This window comes from Xiphophorus maculatus, chromosome 10 (assembly GCF_002775205.1).
Source record: "Xiphophorus maculatus strain JP 163 A chromosome 10, X_maculatus-5.0-male, whole genome shotgun sequence".
In the NCBI taxonomy this organism is placed as follows: domain Eukaryota; kingdom Metazoa; phylum Chordata; class Actinopteri; order Cyprinodontiformes; family Poeciliidae; genus Xiphophorus; species Xiphophorus maculatus.
In genome coordinates this window covers 24,188,913-24,206,438 of record NC_036452.1, presented here as the reverse complement: position 1 = coordinate 24,206,438, position 17,526 = coordinate 24,188,913, and the positions used below count along the sequence as shown (strand labels likewise).

The following is a 17,526-nucleotide window of genomic DNA, read 5'->3' as shown; positions in this document are numbered from 1 at the left end:
AAGACGGTGAACATGGAGGAATGACGAGACGTTTAGTTGCTGCTTCGCAAACAAAACAGATCAGACTGACCTCAGCCCTGGTGAACCGATAAAAACTGGACTGTCTGTATTGGTCACTGATTCCTAACATCAGAAATGTGGCATGAAAGTATTGAGATGGGATTGTTTCAATTTTTTATGTATTTCTGTAACAACTGTGCTCACATATATTCCACCAGGAAACCTGGAAAGTCACTTTTACTGTCTTAAATATTCATGCCTGATTTTTCTAAACATTTCACATTGACAGAACTCTGTAGCTGTTCAATAATAAAAAATCAATAATCATAAATACATCTTGTTTAGCAATAGTGCAATCAGGGTAGATTCTCCAGGACAAATTTGAAACTAATATCTGATCCTATGCCCATCGTTTTCTTCAGTTTGCTCTTATTTTTTCTTTCATTGCTTGTATGTCACTTTGGATATTATGTTGCAGTTTAAAGCTGGATAACACACACACCCTTTCAATTAGGAGAGAAACTATCTGTACAAATGGAAAGAAAGAATAAAAAAAGCAATCCTTGAACACAGAAAGGAGGAAGCCTGAAGCTTAGCTAAAATAATCTAAGATAATCCCAGGGTCCAGAATGAGAAGATGGTCAGGATTATCTTGAGGAAGGATGCTGGAGGTCTGAACCTGCAGACGTTCAACCACAACACAAAGAGAAGGCTCAGTAGGGACCTCTTGTGGAGACATTTATTACAGCAAGAAAGTCCATAAACTTAATTTGAATGATGCTGTGAAATGAAAAGGCTCAATGAGGATAATGGTCCCTAAGGCTCTAAGTTTGTAATATTTGTATAAACTGTCACCATGTCATGACAATATGAGACAAACAAAAACAACAACAACCCAGAAACCAATCAGAGCCAGGAGGGTCTTACTGTTGTCAATCACTATTTCATGTGGCACTGTGTGGCAGGTAAAGTCATTTCTCCAGCCATTAGCGCACTGATCAGCGAGTGCATGACATTCAATGATAGCGCTAAGACCCGCCTCCTGGCTCTGATTTGTTGTTTTTGGTCGGGTACGGTGCATTTCTGCAGATCAATAATAGCTCAGGGAGGAGGTGGAGATCGATATTTTCAGGTTATGTCAAACTGTCACTACATGGTGACAGTTTTAACAAATATGTAAAAGAAAAACAATTCAAATAATAGTTAAACTGCACCTTCAACAAAAGCAATAATTATATTTAACCAACCGCAAAAAGCAGAGTCAGTGCAGTTCAGACTAGTCCACTGACCTCCAGGAGAGCAACGATGGTTTTACCATCAGTCAGTTTTTTGCCACCAGTCACTAAACAAACCAAACGATCTCAGATGTTTACATCTGATCTTCTCTCTGGAGGACAAAGCAGGTAGAGGATGGCACCAAACGGCTCTTCCTTTTGCCCGATGCCAGCTGTTAGGTAGGGATCTGTGGGGATCTGGGAGAGTCCATCCTCTGGTCCTCCTCTGGGCAGGGCTGCAGCGCCCCAACGACGCTCTGCAGCGTCCACTGCTCCTCATGCAGCACGTGATCCTGCAGGGTGAACTGGCCCTGCTTCATCCTGACCAGCTCCTTCACATGAGCACATGACGACAGAGCTGCAGCACCAAAACACAGCAGCCACGTTACAAAACACCAATTTTAGCTCCAATGCTTTCACCGAGATCATCTGGAGCGTTACCTTTTCCCAGGTCGTCCACCAGGCTTCTGACATAAAACCCTCCACCGCATTCGATATCTGTCACACAGTCAGAGTGGAAAGGGAAGGAATGACAGTCGTCATGCTGCACAGAACAGCTCAGAGTGGATGGAGCAGTTTGAGCTAACCGAGAGTGAAGAGAGGAGGTTTGAACTCCTGCAGAGTCAGGCTGTGCACGGTGACGGGCCGTGCAGGTTTGGCCTCCACCTGGTGACCTTTCTTCAACAACACAGACAGACGCTGGCCGTCTTTCTTCAGGGCGGAGAAGCTAGCAAACAACAAAACTTCACTGTACTGAGAATTTTAGAGTTCAGACAACATAAGCTTCATCTGGGAAATACGGTTTTCTGCACATGCCCATGTTTCCGTGGAACCCTCCCATCGGTTTCCATGGCACATACATTGTCTTGCAAAAGGAGCCACAAAATTATAATCACAAAGTCCATCTCACAGATCAAAACATAGAAGTGCATCATTGGGGAAGAAAATGGACATTTTCAAACGTTTGGACTTCTGGACGACAGTAAATGTGACTTTTTGTTACTCATCATGTCAATTAGAGACTAACTTGACATCAGTAGACTGAGGCAGAAGTGAAGTAAATGTGACATACTGCCATCTGCAGGTGGGAGGAAGCAGCCACTTAAACCCAATGTCTTTGATCATTGTGGAAAATTTGGAATAAGCGTAATAAATAAATAATGCACTAATGCAAAAAAAGTGAGCATGTGTTGATTTTGTATACATTTCCATGTTTACAGAATCACAAAAAACTGGAGAGACTGATGTAATTTGGCAGTAAATGGATAAAAACTTTGATAAAAATAATATTTAAGTATCCAACTGTTGCCTTATACGCTCTACTCATGTCTGACTCTGGAGTCACATCAACAGCCATGCGACTACCTTCACGTCTCACATAATTTAGTTCAGGGAGAAAGCTGGAGAAGTTCAAATCAGGGCTAGGTTTTAAAACCACATGAACGATCCATGAAGTGGACCTGGAGAGAGGACGGCCCACCAACAGCTGCACTGACAGGCTGGGAAACAACAGCGGTACCCAGACAAGCAGCCACAAAGGTGAAGGAAGGACCTGACATTAAAATAAAACGGATTAAAAAAAATCTGATCAGTACAACAAAATATAATAGACTTTGTTATATTGTTATGTTTTCTCTATTTCTATATAATAGAAATAGAGAAAATGTATCACACACACACATTTTCTGGGACTGCTCCAAATTAAAAAACATTTTGGCAACGAGATCTAAAAAAAAAAGAATGAAGTTCTAATAAACCATATGTCCTGCTATATTATGTTATTGCATTAGCCTTGGGGAAATATTGATAAAGACGTTCAGCTCAAACATGTTTCATTTGGCAGCTGGAACAAAGACTGTCCTGTACAGTTGGGAGGTTTGCTGGGTCATCATCATGCCTAAATATCCAAATGTTTTGGTTGCACTAATGAGATAAACTTTATCTTGCCTTGTTGCCCAGTGAACCCCTGCTTGTTGTGTAATTTAGATTATACACTTCTTTCCTACTGCTGTCATTTTAATTTATTGTGTCAGTGACTCAAAAGTTAGAAAAATCCTTCCTGTTATTAACATGGCATTTCCCCAAAACACCTGATTCTACGAGTGGACTCTAAAGGAGCCAATACAAACACATCAGGAAGTTTTCAGGTTATTTGTAAAACATTTTGAAGACCACAGATTGTCCATCTGCTTCCAAATGATGCACTACCTGGAGCTGGTCTGCCGCACTAAATCTCTCAAAGTCTGATTGTGACAAGACCAAATGCTAAAAGGTTTAAAGGATGTGATGACTTGTGAAGGTCCCAGCAGGCCTGTTTCCACACAGAGCTTGTTACTGGGGCCAGCCTCCCGGTTTGTAAGTTTCCCACCCATGTCTGCCGATAATCACCTGTTTAGCATCAGATGTGTAAATTTCTCCTCCGATATAAACACCTCTCTGTTCAGATGGGGTTACTTACAGTGGAGGAACCTGCATGATGTCACCGGTAAAAGCTTTTAACTTCTCCTCCATGTCCAGCCTGGTTATGTGCTCTAGAAGGAGAGAACAGAAAACGCTACTATGGCCCTGCAGAAACCTGTAGGAACTCTGCTGCAAAGGAAACATTTACCAAACTCTTTCTCCATGATCACCGTTCCAGTGGCATCAAAGGTATCTGTTGCTTTTCCCAGTTCTCCAACAGCCACGTATTTCTTGAAGGATATAATTAGAGTACACAAAAATGAAATCTAACCTCGATTAGATGCGTTGCTAAGAAACAGTGTCAATTTATCCTCAAGTGTTGCTGCTTTGAGCCTCACTTTCATATGCTGTTTTACCAAACTCACCTTTGAACCAGTCAACATCGTGCTGAGCTTTTTTGTCCCGTTCCCAATACCGACAACTGAAAGAGAAGAGTGAGGAATGGTTTTCTTCCTTTCAGGAAAAAATGAAGCTCGTAAAATTAATGGTATAGGATTTCTTCTTTCATCAAATAACCCAGCTTACTTATATTGGACTTGGCATTTTGAATTGAATTAAATTGGACTGAATGATTTATGACAGCCGCATTGTTTGCCATGCAGGTACCTATTTGAATTGGAGTGGAATGAAACTCTAACGCTCAGATCTCCTGGCGGACAGTGAACGCCTCTTACCCAAGACCCCGCTGGCAGCGCTGTCCAGGGTCCCTCCGTGGCCCATCTTCAGGTACTGCTTCTTCCTCTTTCTGCTGTTTGGGTTCTGCACTCCCGCCTCTGGACGAACAGAAGTAAAGCCTTTTAATGAGCAGTAGCCCTCCGTGTTGCTGTTGTTTGCGCAGGCTTACCTCTGAGCAAAGTCTCTTTGAACTTGTTTAACACATCAGCAGATGTCGGCCCTTGTTTCTTATATATGGCGAACAAGCCATTTAAAGACTGAAGCTTAGACAGAGAACTTATTGGTCCCGCTGCGCCGCTCACATTCCCAGCCATGCTTGTTTTTGTGAAATGTTCATCTTCTTCTTTTATGGAGAGCGAATTAATGGTGTTTTACTGCCCTCTGCTGTTTGGGGAAGTAAACAATCACATCTGGAAAATGACTTCCAATCTTTGCCGCCTTTTAAATTCCAAAATAAGAGATAACAGTGAGTACTGAAATTACATGAAACATTTGATATTCATTATATTATAAAGAAAGATCTATATTTCTGCATGAAACAGCTAAATGGAAGTATGCTGATTCAAACTTAATTTGAATCTTAATTAGTATCATAATATTGAGATCATATCTCATAATTATTACATAGCTATCTCGTCTCATAATACTCGTCTGTTCTGATTATCATTAGGCCCTAGCCAAAAGAGGGCGGTAGAGCTATGCAAAAGATGTCAACTGAAGCTAGCGCTAAGGCGTTTTTACAAAACTACACAGACCACGATGCTTTGCGTCTCTAGTTCATTTCCTGGTTACTCGCTGGCTTGTTTTCTGTTAGCTTCTGTGTCTGAAACAACCGCTTTCTGTTAGGTAGTCGTTTCCTGCTCTCAGAGGTTGGTCTTGATTTTTGTCCCTATTTTTAGTTTGTAGAGTAAACGCCATGTTTCTCTGGATACCGTCGCTGTTTGTGGGTTTCACTGTGTTAACGCGGTTATGTTGTGGTTCAGTTACAGCTAAAACTTACAGTTGCATCAGTGTGGACCATCATAATGGTTGTCTTATAGAATATGGTCAAATATGACGGTGGGTTTTCAGAACCTTCCGGGATAGACTTTGCAGCTGCGTTGTTCTAAGTGACTCTCCGGATGTTGTTTATTATAACTTCAAGATAATTGCCAATACATTTAATGGTACATAATTGCAAAGTTGGGGGGGTGGGGAGATGCATGATTTTCAACATTTTCACAAATGACAATCTGACAAATGTGTTGTGCATATTCACATAGTTAATATGATATTACAACAGGGTTTTATAAGTGCAGGTGTTTTCTGATTTGTGTCTATCAGCTTTGCAAAATTGCTCACAATCAGTCAAGTTAGAAGGAGAACATCTGTGATACTTTGAGAGAAACGATCATCGTTTAAGGAGTTTGTTCTGCTGGGAGGTGAACCCCCATCCCAGTCTCAGGTTTTCTGTGGCCTACAACAAGTTTTCTTCCAGGATTATCCTGGACTCACCTCCATCCATTTTCCCATCGACCCTGTCAGTCCCAAAGAAACTCATCCCCACATCATAATGCTTCCAACCTTTACTGGGATTAAATTATACAAAGGTGGACTTTATTTACTATATAGGTAATGTATAAAGGCAATTGCGCTTGATTTTATTTAGGGGTATTAGAATAACATAGATTTCTGTGGCAAGTCAAATTTATTTGCATACCATATTTCAGTAATAGGCAATTTTCTTAAATATCATCAAATATCATTGTCATAAAATAATAGAATGAAGACTGGAATTCATCTATGTGAATTAAACACACCTCTAAACGAACAGGTTTTAATCTAAATTTGAAGAAACTCAAATTTAGCTGTTTTGCAGTTTTCTGTAAGTTTGTTCCAGATTTGAGGAGCATACAAACTGAATGCTGCTTCTCCATGTTTGGTTCTGGGGATACAGAGCAGACCAGAACCAGAACCCCTGAGCGGTCTGGAAGGTTGATACCATAATGACAGGTCTATAATGTCTTCTAAACTTTATTTCTTTTTTTGTCCCAGTTGGATGTTTCAGATCATCAAACTGGGTTTCAGATCAGACAAAGTTAACCTGAATAAACACAAAAAGCAGCTCAAGCTCACTTTTATTATGCAGGACCATGAAAATGGAGGTCTTGGCAGAAATGTGACAGAATTCCAATAATTCTGCAAAGCGGAGTGGGCCAGAGTTCCTCCACAGTGATGTCTCAACTTCAGATAGCATAGCCACTTAGCATCAGCTGCTGCCTTCATATAAAAAATAACAGATGGGGAAAAAAAGCAAATCAGCCAACAGCCCACAGGTCCACTAATGTTTAAATTGCCACTGACCGCTCACAGTTGGTTGACCTCTAACCTTTACGGCAGTGAAACGGTGGATGACATTACAGCTTCATGAAGAGTCTGAAAGTGATAAATGATCACAATTTGAAAGCAACACTTAGAAACTATTTAACTTCATTGTGTCAGAAATGAATGAAGCAGCAGTTTGTTGAGGAAAATGTCTCATTTCCTTTCAGCTGATGCTCAGGTCCTGGCAGGCAGCAGGAAGAACGAACAGCTCCATCCAGTATGGAAGACTTCAGGTGGACGTACCTGCAGCTGTGTAAGGAGGGCGGGGTGGAGCCCCAGGAGAGTGTTGTGGCTCAGCTCCAGGAGAGCAGGGCTGCCCACAGCTCCAGGCTGGACCTGAGTGGACACAGCCTGTCCACTGACACCTGCAGCGTCCTGGCCAGGGCCTTCCAGAAGGACGCTGTCTTCACAGAGGTCTCCCTTAGTGACTGCATGCTAACAGAGGAAGGTGTGTACGACTGTCAGCCATGTTGGCTTTATGATGCTATAAAACAGAGGTGCTACACTCCAGTCCTCAAAACCCAGGTGGGTCCCTGCTTATTCTGGATGTTTCTCTGGTCCAACACCATAATCAGCTGAATGGTTCGTTAGCAGGCCTCTGCACGACTTTGTTCTGCATCAAGATGAGTGAAAGAGAAGGTACCATGTACAAGTCAATAGTGGGAACCACTGGGATGTATTGTTTAGAGACTGTGGCATTAACAAAAAGCCATCAAGATATCTTATTCATCTTTGAATAATAAATGTCTATATATGTAACAGTCTACATTTCTGACGTGACTTTCAGGCACCAAGATGATTTTGGCTGGACTGTTTCACAACACATCAGTGAAATGTCTGGATCTAAAGGTAACATCTGTCAAATCTGACACACACTAAAAACACAGGCAGAAACACTTTAAAATAATTCTTCTGAACGCAAACTCTCTTTTTATTGGTGAGTTTCTGAAAACTGTTTCCAGGGAAACAACCTGAGATCTACAGGAGCTGAGGTTCTGGGCAAGCTGCTGGGATGTAACAAGACGCTGCACAGGTGAGTTTATCTGTCAAAAAAAAAAAACTGAAAACATATTAACTTAGGGATCCTCTTTTTATCATTGTGGGAAAATATGATGTTTAGTGATTTTTCACTAAAATGTTTACCAAGTGTAGTGAAAGCTGCTGTCTGAAGTAAAGGTGATTAGTAAAGCATCTGTCATGGACAAAAATCACAAAGTGTTTCAATCAGGAACGAGAAATCTTCAAACATTTTTACTTCTTACAGACATTGTAGGAATTTGTAAAGAAAAAATGCTGACATTGCTGTTTTTGAACAATCTAATATTTCTTATTCATCTCTCTGTGAGGAGGGAGAACATTTTTGATACATTTCTCCTAATGCAGTGGTTCCCAAAGTGTGGGGTGGTATGGATGAATGAAAAAATAAAACTGTTACACAAAAGTGCTTCACTGTAAAGATGGTTTGTAGTTTGTTTTGTTGCAACCTGAAGTGAGAAATAAACTTCTGTGGAGTTTGAAAACAAAATATGTGTATAGGTTTATGAATTGTTGAATGATGTGTGTGCCCAGTTGATTTTTTTTTCTTTTTGGGGGGATTTTATTGTAATAAAAATCTCCCCATTTTCTGGGGCCCAGAAAATCTTTGGGAACCACTGTGTTATCTTTAAACACAGTCATTTTCACCTGTGTATCTAAGATGATGCTGTCAGTAAAACTATAACAGCAGTTTTACTTGTTTTAGTCAGTATAAGATATAGTGGTGTAACTACAAATATGAACAAAATGTTGTCCTTTGGAGAATCTTGTGACAGCACTGGTTTCTAAGGTTTCCACTGTTTTTAATAAATATGAAATCCCTGCAGCCTGAGGAGGGAAATACGTTTATAATGTGATAATAGTGACCCAGTGTGAACACTGTTCTCAGGCTGGTGTTGGAGTGGAATGCTCTGGGTGTGTGGGAAGAGTCCTTTTCGCTGTTCTGTGATGGGTTGGCGTCCAACAACACTCTGACACACCTGGACCTGCGCAACAATCAGATCAACCACCACGGCGCCTCAGAGCTGGCGCTGGCCCTCAGACGCAACAGCACCCTGCAGGAGCTAGGTGAAGTGGAACTGACCACATCAGTCCTGACCAACCGCAGAGCAACAGACATGTTGACTCATCTTTCAATGTCTCAGGAGTCCATAACCTGTTGTGTTTGTTGTTGTTGTACTTCTCCTGATGTAGTGGAGATGTTGGTATAAACCAAACATCTTTGCTGTGTGACTAATGATAGTTCACTCTTCCTTTTCCAGACCTGAGGTGGAACAACATCGGTCTGCTGGGTGGGAGGTCCCTGCTGGAGGCCCTGCAGAAGAACAAGAGCGTAGTACAGCTCGAGATGGCAGGAAACAACATTCCCAGTGACATTCTCAAAGCTCTGGGTAAGATTGCCACACATTTCCTCCTGTAAGTGTGATTTCCACTAAAATATAGCAAAAACAATAAAAATCATCCAAAAATACTATTAGTGAAATCACCAGATTGACATGCATATTTTGTTTTATAATATGCTACACATGCAGTGTCACCAAAATAACTTTAGTATTGACAGGAATAATAGTGAATAGGAGTCTTTTTTCTATGACTGGGCAGCTCCATATGTAACACAGCTGAAGGTTCTGGAGAGACTCCTATTGGTCCACCTGAGTGAGAGAACAAACACCTATTGGTGGAGTTGGAGTCATATACCTGCCTCAACAAACCCACTGTCATCTCTGCGGCTCATTTTGTGAACTTTCTGGACTCTTCTAGAGCAGAGCACAGGACACAACTCTGAAAGAGAGTTCACGCTGAGAGAAAGCCGCAACAAGACCCATGTCCTCAGCAGAGAGATCCAGTCACTGAAGGAGGAAAAGGGTCGCCAGGTAAGCTGTCAGTTTGGCACATTTTGTCTGGAGAAGACAGTAAGTAGAGAGAGAGTTTTCTCTCTATCTTATCTACTGTGTCTTATTTCAAATGAGTGTTTTGTGATTTTCTTATGCTGACCATGACTCTGGTTGTCCTAACTGTCCTCCAGTTCCTCAGCCTGATGGAGACAATAGACAGGCAGAGGGAGGAGATGGGACGCTCCACCAAGTGAGTTCATTTACTTTGTATAATTACTGGCTGATGAATTAGCCTTAAAGCTGATGTACACAACCTTCTTTAAATACAAAGACTTAAACACTTACTTATTAAATGAACCTAAAGTGTATTTTAAGTGGGTTTAGTTCCTTCACTAATGACAAGGTGAGATGACACAGACTTATCTGAGTAAAGGAGGATTTATAGACTTGTTTTAGACAAGTCTATATTAGTAATCACTACACTGACCTGGGAAGAATCTAATGCCACTAAGCAGATCAATCTTCCACTAAGCAGTAAAGGTCGGAGCGGTTCAGTACCGATCAGTGGAAACGAGACATAAGAGTTGGATTGTAGATGGCAAACACAGTTTACCATACAAGACTTGGTTACCTCTAAACATACAACTTCAGCTATGGACAGCAGTCTTCTCTATAGGGACAGTGTAGCTTTGACTGTCATTAAGCCTGTTAAACATCCGTAACGGACCTTATTGGTCACTCTCCTGAGGTCATCAGGTCTAATGAACCATTAGACACTATAAACCATAAAGGAATCAAATTTACTTATGAAGTCTGTGACTTATTACCTACAAAATTAATATGTTAGACCTACTGTCTCTTTAAATATGACCCGTTTACCTCCTCTGATGTTAGGTCAACCTCTGCTCAGATTGGTCAACTCCAACAAGCTCTGAATGAGAGGAAGTCAGCGATCAACTCCCTCACTGCCAAGTAATTCCTTCAGATTCTTTCATGCTACATTCAGATGTTCCTGCTGAAGAGCAAGACTCATTTTTTAGATTTTTAAAAAAAGACAATTTTCTGAAAGAACGTCACAACCAGAGCAGTAATTAAGCTAAAGCTGTACAAAATTCAAACATGTTCCCCAAACTCCTAAGATATTTAGTTAACTATGATGAGTTTTGTTACTCTGAAGAAGCTATATCTGACGACTGCAGGAATGGATGGAAGCAGTGAGGTTTGTGGGTGTTTCTGTTGACATTGCAGGTTGCAGATGACAGAAGCAGCTCTGGCCCTCTCAGAGCAGAAAGGTCAGAGTATGGGTGAGGTCCTGTCTCGCATGAAGGCTGAGAAAGAAGAGCAGAAGGAGCAGCAGAGCCGACTGAGGAAGAAGCAGGAAGAGGTACGCGGAAACCCTGGAGATCATCAGGGCTGTCGTCTGAGTTATGTGTTTTAAAGCGGCAGTTACACGGACAGATCTGGATAGATGACTCGCTCACACACAGTGTGTATTTACAGGCGCCTTGCAGAGGTATTGAACTGAGCCACATTTTTCATATTATAAAACAAACCTCTCTTGTACTTTATTGGATTTTTTTCACACATAAAAATCTTAAAATGTGTCCAGCCCTGGAGTTCAGACTCAGTAGAACCACGTTTTGCTGCAGTGACCTCTGAAGGTCTTTTGTCTCTACCAGCTTTTACATCTACAGGTGAACATTTCTACTCAGAGCTCTCCTAAAACAGCTCAAGCTCAGTCAGATTGGATAGAGAGCATCAATTTTCACAGATTCTCAATGAACGAAAGAACAAACAAACAAATGAACATTAGTCAATACAGGACTATGCTATGATCCTCTGTGCTTGTCTTCCCTTCCTTTAGGAAAGTTCCCTCAGGGAGGGAAAACTCCACAGAGAGATCCAGAACCTGATGGAAACCAACGGCCAACTCAGGAATAAAGTATGAGCCCTGCTTGTTGAGTATTATGTGTCTAACTTTACACACCTGTGGCATTACAAGGACTATTTCATAACGTGGGAAATAAGTATTTGATCCCTGGCTGATTCTCTAAGTTCTCACACACATACACAAAAGCTCATTCTGTACATTTTATGCTGGTTTCATATTTTGATAGAGAGTAAGAGAACCAATGAGAAAATCAGAAAAAATCCTTAGGTCAAAGTAGAAAATTTGTTTGTGTGTCATTGAGTGAATTATGTATTTGTTCCCCTTCAATAGAAACAGTTCAGAAATAAATCAGGTTATCATGCACAGATGTTCTGGATCATAACGTCGTCTGTGTGTGAAAGCCTCCAGCTTTACAGGAGAGGCTTGATCATGATCTGAAGGTCGCTTGAGGCCAATGGGGTTAACTCCTGTGAAATCCAAGGTCAGAACAGTAATAATGTCATGGTGGAGTCTTCCTGCATCACATCAGCAGAATGGCCAAAAATGATTTACTGACATGCAAACCATTTTTTTTACTTTTATGCTTTTATATACTGCATTTCCTGAACTTTTTCTTGATATTGTCTTTGAAACCAGCATCAAATGTAAAAGTTGAGCTTTTGTTTGATGGCGTGCAGCAGAGGAAATGTTGACTACCTGTAGTGTATGAACGTGGCGATCATGTCAGTAATAGATGTGTGTCAGGTGGAGGAGCTGGAATGCAGGTGCAAGTCTCAGCAGCAGCAGATCTTTGAGCTGAAGCAGGAGCTCACCAACAGCACCGCAGAGCTCAAGATGCGGCTAACGAAGGCAGAAGGTAGCAGCAGCATCTGGAGCAGGCCGTGTTCCCACACAAGGCCCGGCTCATGTCCCGTCTGTCCCGCAGATCGGCTGGAGTCAGAGAAGCGGCGGTCCAAGCAAACCCTGGAGGACATGGAGAGCCTGAGACACAAAGAGGTGCTGCGTCCTCCACCCATCATCACACTCTTCACACAACATGCATCACATCACAGCTGGAACCCGCGCATGAATAACATGCTATTCTCAGTTTCAATCCAGTGCAAAATTCAGAAATACTTTATTGAGAATTACAACATTTCATTTCAAATGAAATGTTGTAATTCTGCTAATTCAACATCCTTCAAAGCGTTTTGTCTGGTAAAAGACTTGTAGTGATATCAGACCTGGTCCTTTGTGAACTGCTGCCTTTCTTGTTTCAAAGAGTTGATATAAATATTTGGTATATATGATTGCTTGCATGCTTAAAGTTGCAGTACTGCAGCCAACTTTTGAATGGACATTTTTTAACAGCTACATCCTCGTACAGGTGGAGAACGTCAGCCGGCATCTAGAGGAGAGTGAGAGAGCTCTGCAGGAGCGGATCTTCAAACTGGAGGCGCAGAGGATCCAGCTGGAAGAGGTCACCAGTCCTGCTTCCTTCCGTTTGGCAGAGTAGAATAATTTCATAACCGTGTGTAAGAGTTTTTCAGATAGTTGGTTTTGTCTCCTTGCCGCAGGAGCTGGGTAAAACGAAAGCAGCTGTTGTGACAGAGAGGGCCCAGGCAGAGGAGGAACTGGGAAAAGTGCGAACTCAAATGCGCTTGGAGGAGGTAAGACGTCTGAACAGAAGAGAAAGTCTTCCTGCTCTCAAAACTTCACGTCTACTCTTCTTCCCACGAGCAGCAGGAGCACGTGTCGTCCCTGGAGGAGAAGCTGCGCTCCCTGCGTGCGTCCATGCAGCAGCTGCAGCTGCATTGCTCCCAGCAGAAACAGAGCATCTCTGAGCTGCAGGTGAAGAGCAGCCACCAGAGCGTGGAGATGGACGGCCTGCGGCGCCGGATAGAGGAGCTTCAGCAGGTAGGCGCCCAGTAGCCTGCTGCTGCTGCTGTTTGTTAATCAGCTGTTCTACAAAACCAGCTCAAAATGAATTCAGACACAACTGAGACACACAGGATGTGCTCTGTGGAAGGCCTCACACCCTAACACCAACACCAGACCAGGTGGAGCCCATAGAGGGATTATCTGTTTGTAAACACAGCGGATGCTGCTGAAAGACCCGACAGTCTTCAAGTGCTCACTGGTTGCCATGGTTACCCACATTTATCTTGCTGTTTTAATATTAGCTATTATGTTGTCAGCGTACTTCAGCTGTTTATCACTGCGTGATTAAATAAGTTATGCCACCATGTATTAATGGGTCACTAATATCAATATATTAGTGACCCATTAATACACATTACATGCAGGTGAGTGAATAAATGAGGACAAAATGGCCCAAACTGCAGTGGCAATATTAATATTACTGGCAATATTAAAGCAGTTTTATTCATGGTAACATCATCAGCTCTCAACAAGATATGCCGAGTCTCTCTAAATAAGATGAGCACTGGAATAGAGTTTTCCTAAAAATTTAGTTTTTTTAAAAAAAGGTGAAAAAACGAACAAAAACCCCCGAAATTCATATTTGGCAAAGGACAAATGAAATACAATCATTTCTTCAGCCATCAGCTGAAATCAAAAAAGCAGCAGGTTGAATCAGAGGTAGTTCGAGGTTCACAGATGATGTACTAAAAATAAAGCCTCTGACATTTGCAGGTCCCTCAAAGCTGCGTGTGTCAGTTTGTGCCGGGTGAAGAGAGGTGATCTGCGCTGGCGGCGAGTTGTTGATGATTTCATCAGTCTGATTGTAAATCATTTAAATAGTTAGAATAATGTATTGTTGCCTGCCTTCTGCAGGCGGCAGTAGAGTGGCTGCTGACGCAACGCGATGTCGACTGATAGTCCCTCTATGTGAAGAGAAAAAAAAGGTTGTTACCTAGCAACAACCTGTTGAGTAAGAAAGCTCATGCCGCCAGCTTGGCAGTATTTCAGATATTTAAAACAAAAAAGTAATCACTAATCATTGATATGGACTAAAATGAAACACTTACATGGTGATAGGTTTTTCTGCCGTACCACCCAGCCCTTCTTTGATTGGGTAGGTTTGCCGGCAGCGGTTTGGTGTGGATCCTTCCTACACTGCATGTTGTTGCAGGATCTGTCTGGAAAAGAGCAGGAGAAGGTGGCTGAGGTGAGCAGGGTCAGACTGGAGCTGCTGGAGCAGATTGGACAGCTGGAAGCAGACAGGACGGCACAAGAGGGGCTCAAAGCAAAGATCGGTGCTCTGGAGAGAGAGATGAAAGGTACATTATCCACTTTTTAGTTTGCTGCTTTGTTTCAAGTTGCATAATGTTTTGGAAACCTCAAAAATCTGATCTATTAGTAAACAGTTTGCTCAAAATCATTCAGATTCCTGTCAGATTTTTGGTTTAATTGAATATTTTATCTTGATCTACATGTTTCTTCCCATCAGAAGTAACATTAATATTTTGTAGCGGCCCAGCCAGAGTCCGGAATAAATCTGTGAACAGAACTACAGATTAGGGTTTGATTGTTGTAATGTTAATAAATATAAAGAGGAAATTATAAACAAAACATGTCCATTTTTATACAAATTTAAATTGAAAACAGTTAAAAATATTTATTTTGCATTGTTTTATTATCTGATAGAACATGTTTGATCAGAGACAAATGTCTTTGTGGAATGAAAATAATCTTAAATCTGAATCTACTAGAGGTGTGAATAATTTTGGGTTTAACAGCAGGCAAACATTTCACAGCAGAATGTCTTCATCTTGACTTCGGATTGAGCTAAATAATCTGTAATCCACAGATTGTTTGCCTTTGTGATGAGCTGTTCATTTAGATGCCTGTGAATAAATGCTCAAGTATTTCTTAAAGTGATTTTATTCTGCTAGTTATTAGCAGAATAAAATTGTAAATTAGCTTCACGTATTTGTATTGGATAGTATTCTTAGTGTATAGAAAATTCTGATTCGTACAAAACAGAAATAACTTAGATCATCCTAACTTTAGCTAAAACATTTGTTTGGTGTTTTTTTTGTTTTTTTTATTTTATTTTAACCTATAGTAAAATAAATAATTCAAATAAAAATGTGTTGAAGATTGTCAATGCATTTACAGAGTGAAATATCTGGACGTTTTCAGTTTTAATTCTTTTACAAAACAAGAAAAGGTTCTCATACCTTAAACTATTTTAATAATATTTTGAACAAAAAGTATAGGGAATGTGGGAGGTCTCTATATTATATAACTTATGAGTTACTGAAAGACATGAAATGTTCATTAATATTTTAATTTATTGCATAAAACTGTACACATCTGTTACATATCATGCCTGTTTTGTGTGTTTCATTTTTCGTAGTTCTGACAAATAATCACCGTGAAGTGCTTCTTGACAAAGAGAGTGAAAAGTCTTCCCTGTTGGAAAAGCTGCGGCTGAAGGAAGTGGAGATCCAGCGGATGAAGGAGGACGAGGCCCAGAGAGCCAGCTACCTGCAGAGCGCCATCCTCAGCTACGTTCAAGGCTCCCCGCTGGGACACTACAGCAGCCCCAACAAGTAGTGGAACCAGTGGAATCCCACTCATGACCAGTGAACACCTTCTCCAGTCACTACACCTCACTGGAACTGACTGACAGATTTTAGACACCATGAAACACTGACGTTAGAAGAGCTCTGAACATAGAAGTTTTCATTTCTGACCAGGCTGGGGCTCATCCTCCCCACTCTGGTCCCTTTGCTCTCTGGTGTGTGTTTGGGAGTGTCTGTGTGGTAACTGGAGGTGGACAACAGTCATGCAAAGGTTTTTTTTCTTTTTTTTCTTGCCCCATGGTCACCATGGTGATGATGACCAGAGACAGTAGCTTCTCATGGTGCAGCTGTAGCAGCTCTGTTCTTTCTGCTCCACTGCCCTCCAGACTGTAAACATTAAAATGTCCGGCAGTTTTTGGCCTGAGGTGGTGCTGATACAGACATAAACCCCAAGGATTAATGGGTCCAGTTCAGGGATACATCCTGAGTCGTGTGCTGTCTGGAGGTTCAGTTTTCAGTGGAACGAAGCAGAACAGGTCTAGGTTTAAGTTTATGAACATAAAAAACAGAGAAAGTCTGTCGATCATCAGCATTTGTTTGCTCTTTACCCAATATTCACTATATTTCATCAAATTTTGTATTTATGTTAATAAATGTGTGAATTCATGCACATTCTAAACAAGGTTTTGAAGAATAAAGCAATATTACTGTACCAATAAATAGCTTTAATTTAACGTTTGATGGCTGAAATCAATCTCACCACTCAGATCAGTTGTTTGATCTCAGTTTCTTATTTTCTGCTAACAGGATTCAAAAATGGAAACTTTCCCCTTTGGGTCAGTAAAAGGAAACAGCAGCAGGAAAGTATCGGGAATCTTGAAGCTTATTGTTTTCAGTAAACTACTTCTTTATTTGTGAGGCAGTGATGTTTTTTGTTTTGTCTGTTTTCCTGCTACTTGGAGTGACTGCTCATCTAGAGCCGCTGTTAGCGCTGGAATATGTACCGTCCTCAATCCTGCTCACCAGTTTACAAATATTTTTTAATGTGAGCTCCTTTTTTAGAGGAAGTGAAGCAAGATGATCCTCTGATTGGATCATAGAGTTCATTTTTACACAAACTTTGTATTCTAATTGCATCTTTATATCACAACGAAATATTTTGTATCATGTTATTTTTTCAAATGTATTCCATTTTGTGATTTTGTCAAAAACAAAATAAATGTCTATTTTCTTGTATCATTAGTTTTAGTAGTACAAGTGTTTATTTTATTATATTTGCAAATAATGATCTTCATCGTTGTGTTACCACAGTTACAATTTTACAGAACATCTAAGTTTAGAGGATAATATAAAATTTACCTCTTAAGTTTTTTTGGTTACATTATCAGATATATTTGATGTTTTCAGTAAGTTGGATATAGATTATTCTGCAGCTGTTCTCTGTGGTAGTCTGAGTTTGGACATGGTTTCGTTGGAGCTCCATATACCTGAATTTATTTTTAACTTCATTTGTTATTTTT

General features: G+C 40.9%; 2 protein-coding genes across 4 annotated transcripts; one reads left to right on the top strand and one right to left on the bottom strand.

The window, feature by feature from the left end:
- Positions 1-725: 725 nt before the first annotated feature.
- trub1 (TruB pseudouridine synthase family member 1) lies at positions 726-4,750 on the bottom strand. The gene is made up of 8 exons (XM_005814359.2): positions 4,579-4,750; positions 4,409-4,507; positions 4,100-4,155; positions 3,883-3,964; positions 3,733-3,805; positions 1,862-2,001; positions 1,716-1,772; positions 726-1,632 (listed from the first exon to the last, which is right to left on the bottom strand). Exons 1-8 carry the CDS (start codon positions 4,721-4,723, stop codon positions 1,451-1,453), a joined length of 834 nt encoding a protein of 277 aa, XP_005814416.1. The 5' UTR covers positions 4,724-4,750; the 3' UTR covers positions 726-1,450.
- Positions 4,751-5,193: 443 nt separating this feature from the next.
- lrrc45 (leucine rich repeat containing 45) lies at positions 5,194-17,248 on the top strand. Of its 3 annotated transcripts, XM_005814360.2 has the most exons (18): positions 5,194-5,278; positions 6,941-7,221; positions 7,561-7,622; positions 7,736-7,806; positions 8,698-8,876; positions 9,071-9,199; positions 9,570-9,682; positions 9,835-9,893; positions 10,538-10,615; positions 10,892-11,027; positions 11,508-11,585; positions 12,279-12,390; positions 12,460-12,530; positions 12,901-12,993; positions 13,091-13,183; positions 13,257-13,430; positions 14,608-14,755; positions 15,838-17,248. In XM_005814360.2, exons 2-18 carry the CDS (start codon positions 6,993-6,995, stop codon positions 16,035-16,037), a joined length of 2,025 nt encoding a protein of 674 aa, XP_005814417.1. In that variant the 5' UTR covers positions 5,194-5,278; positions 6,941-6,992; the 3' UTR covers positions 16,038-17,248. The 3 variants fall into 3 exon arrangements, with proteins under 3 accessions (XP_005814417.1, XP_023197142.1, XP_023197141.1); XM_023341374.1 differs by lacking the exon at positions 5,194-5,278 and having other exon boundaries at positions 7,129-7,298; XM_023341373.1 differs by lacking the exon at positions 5,194-5,278 and having other exon boundaries at positions 7,129-7,412.
- The last annotated feature ends 278 nt before the right edge of the window (positions 17,249-17,526 follow it).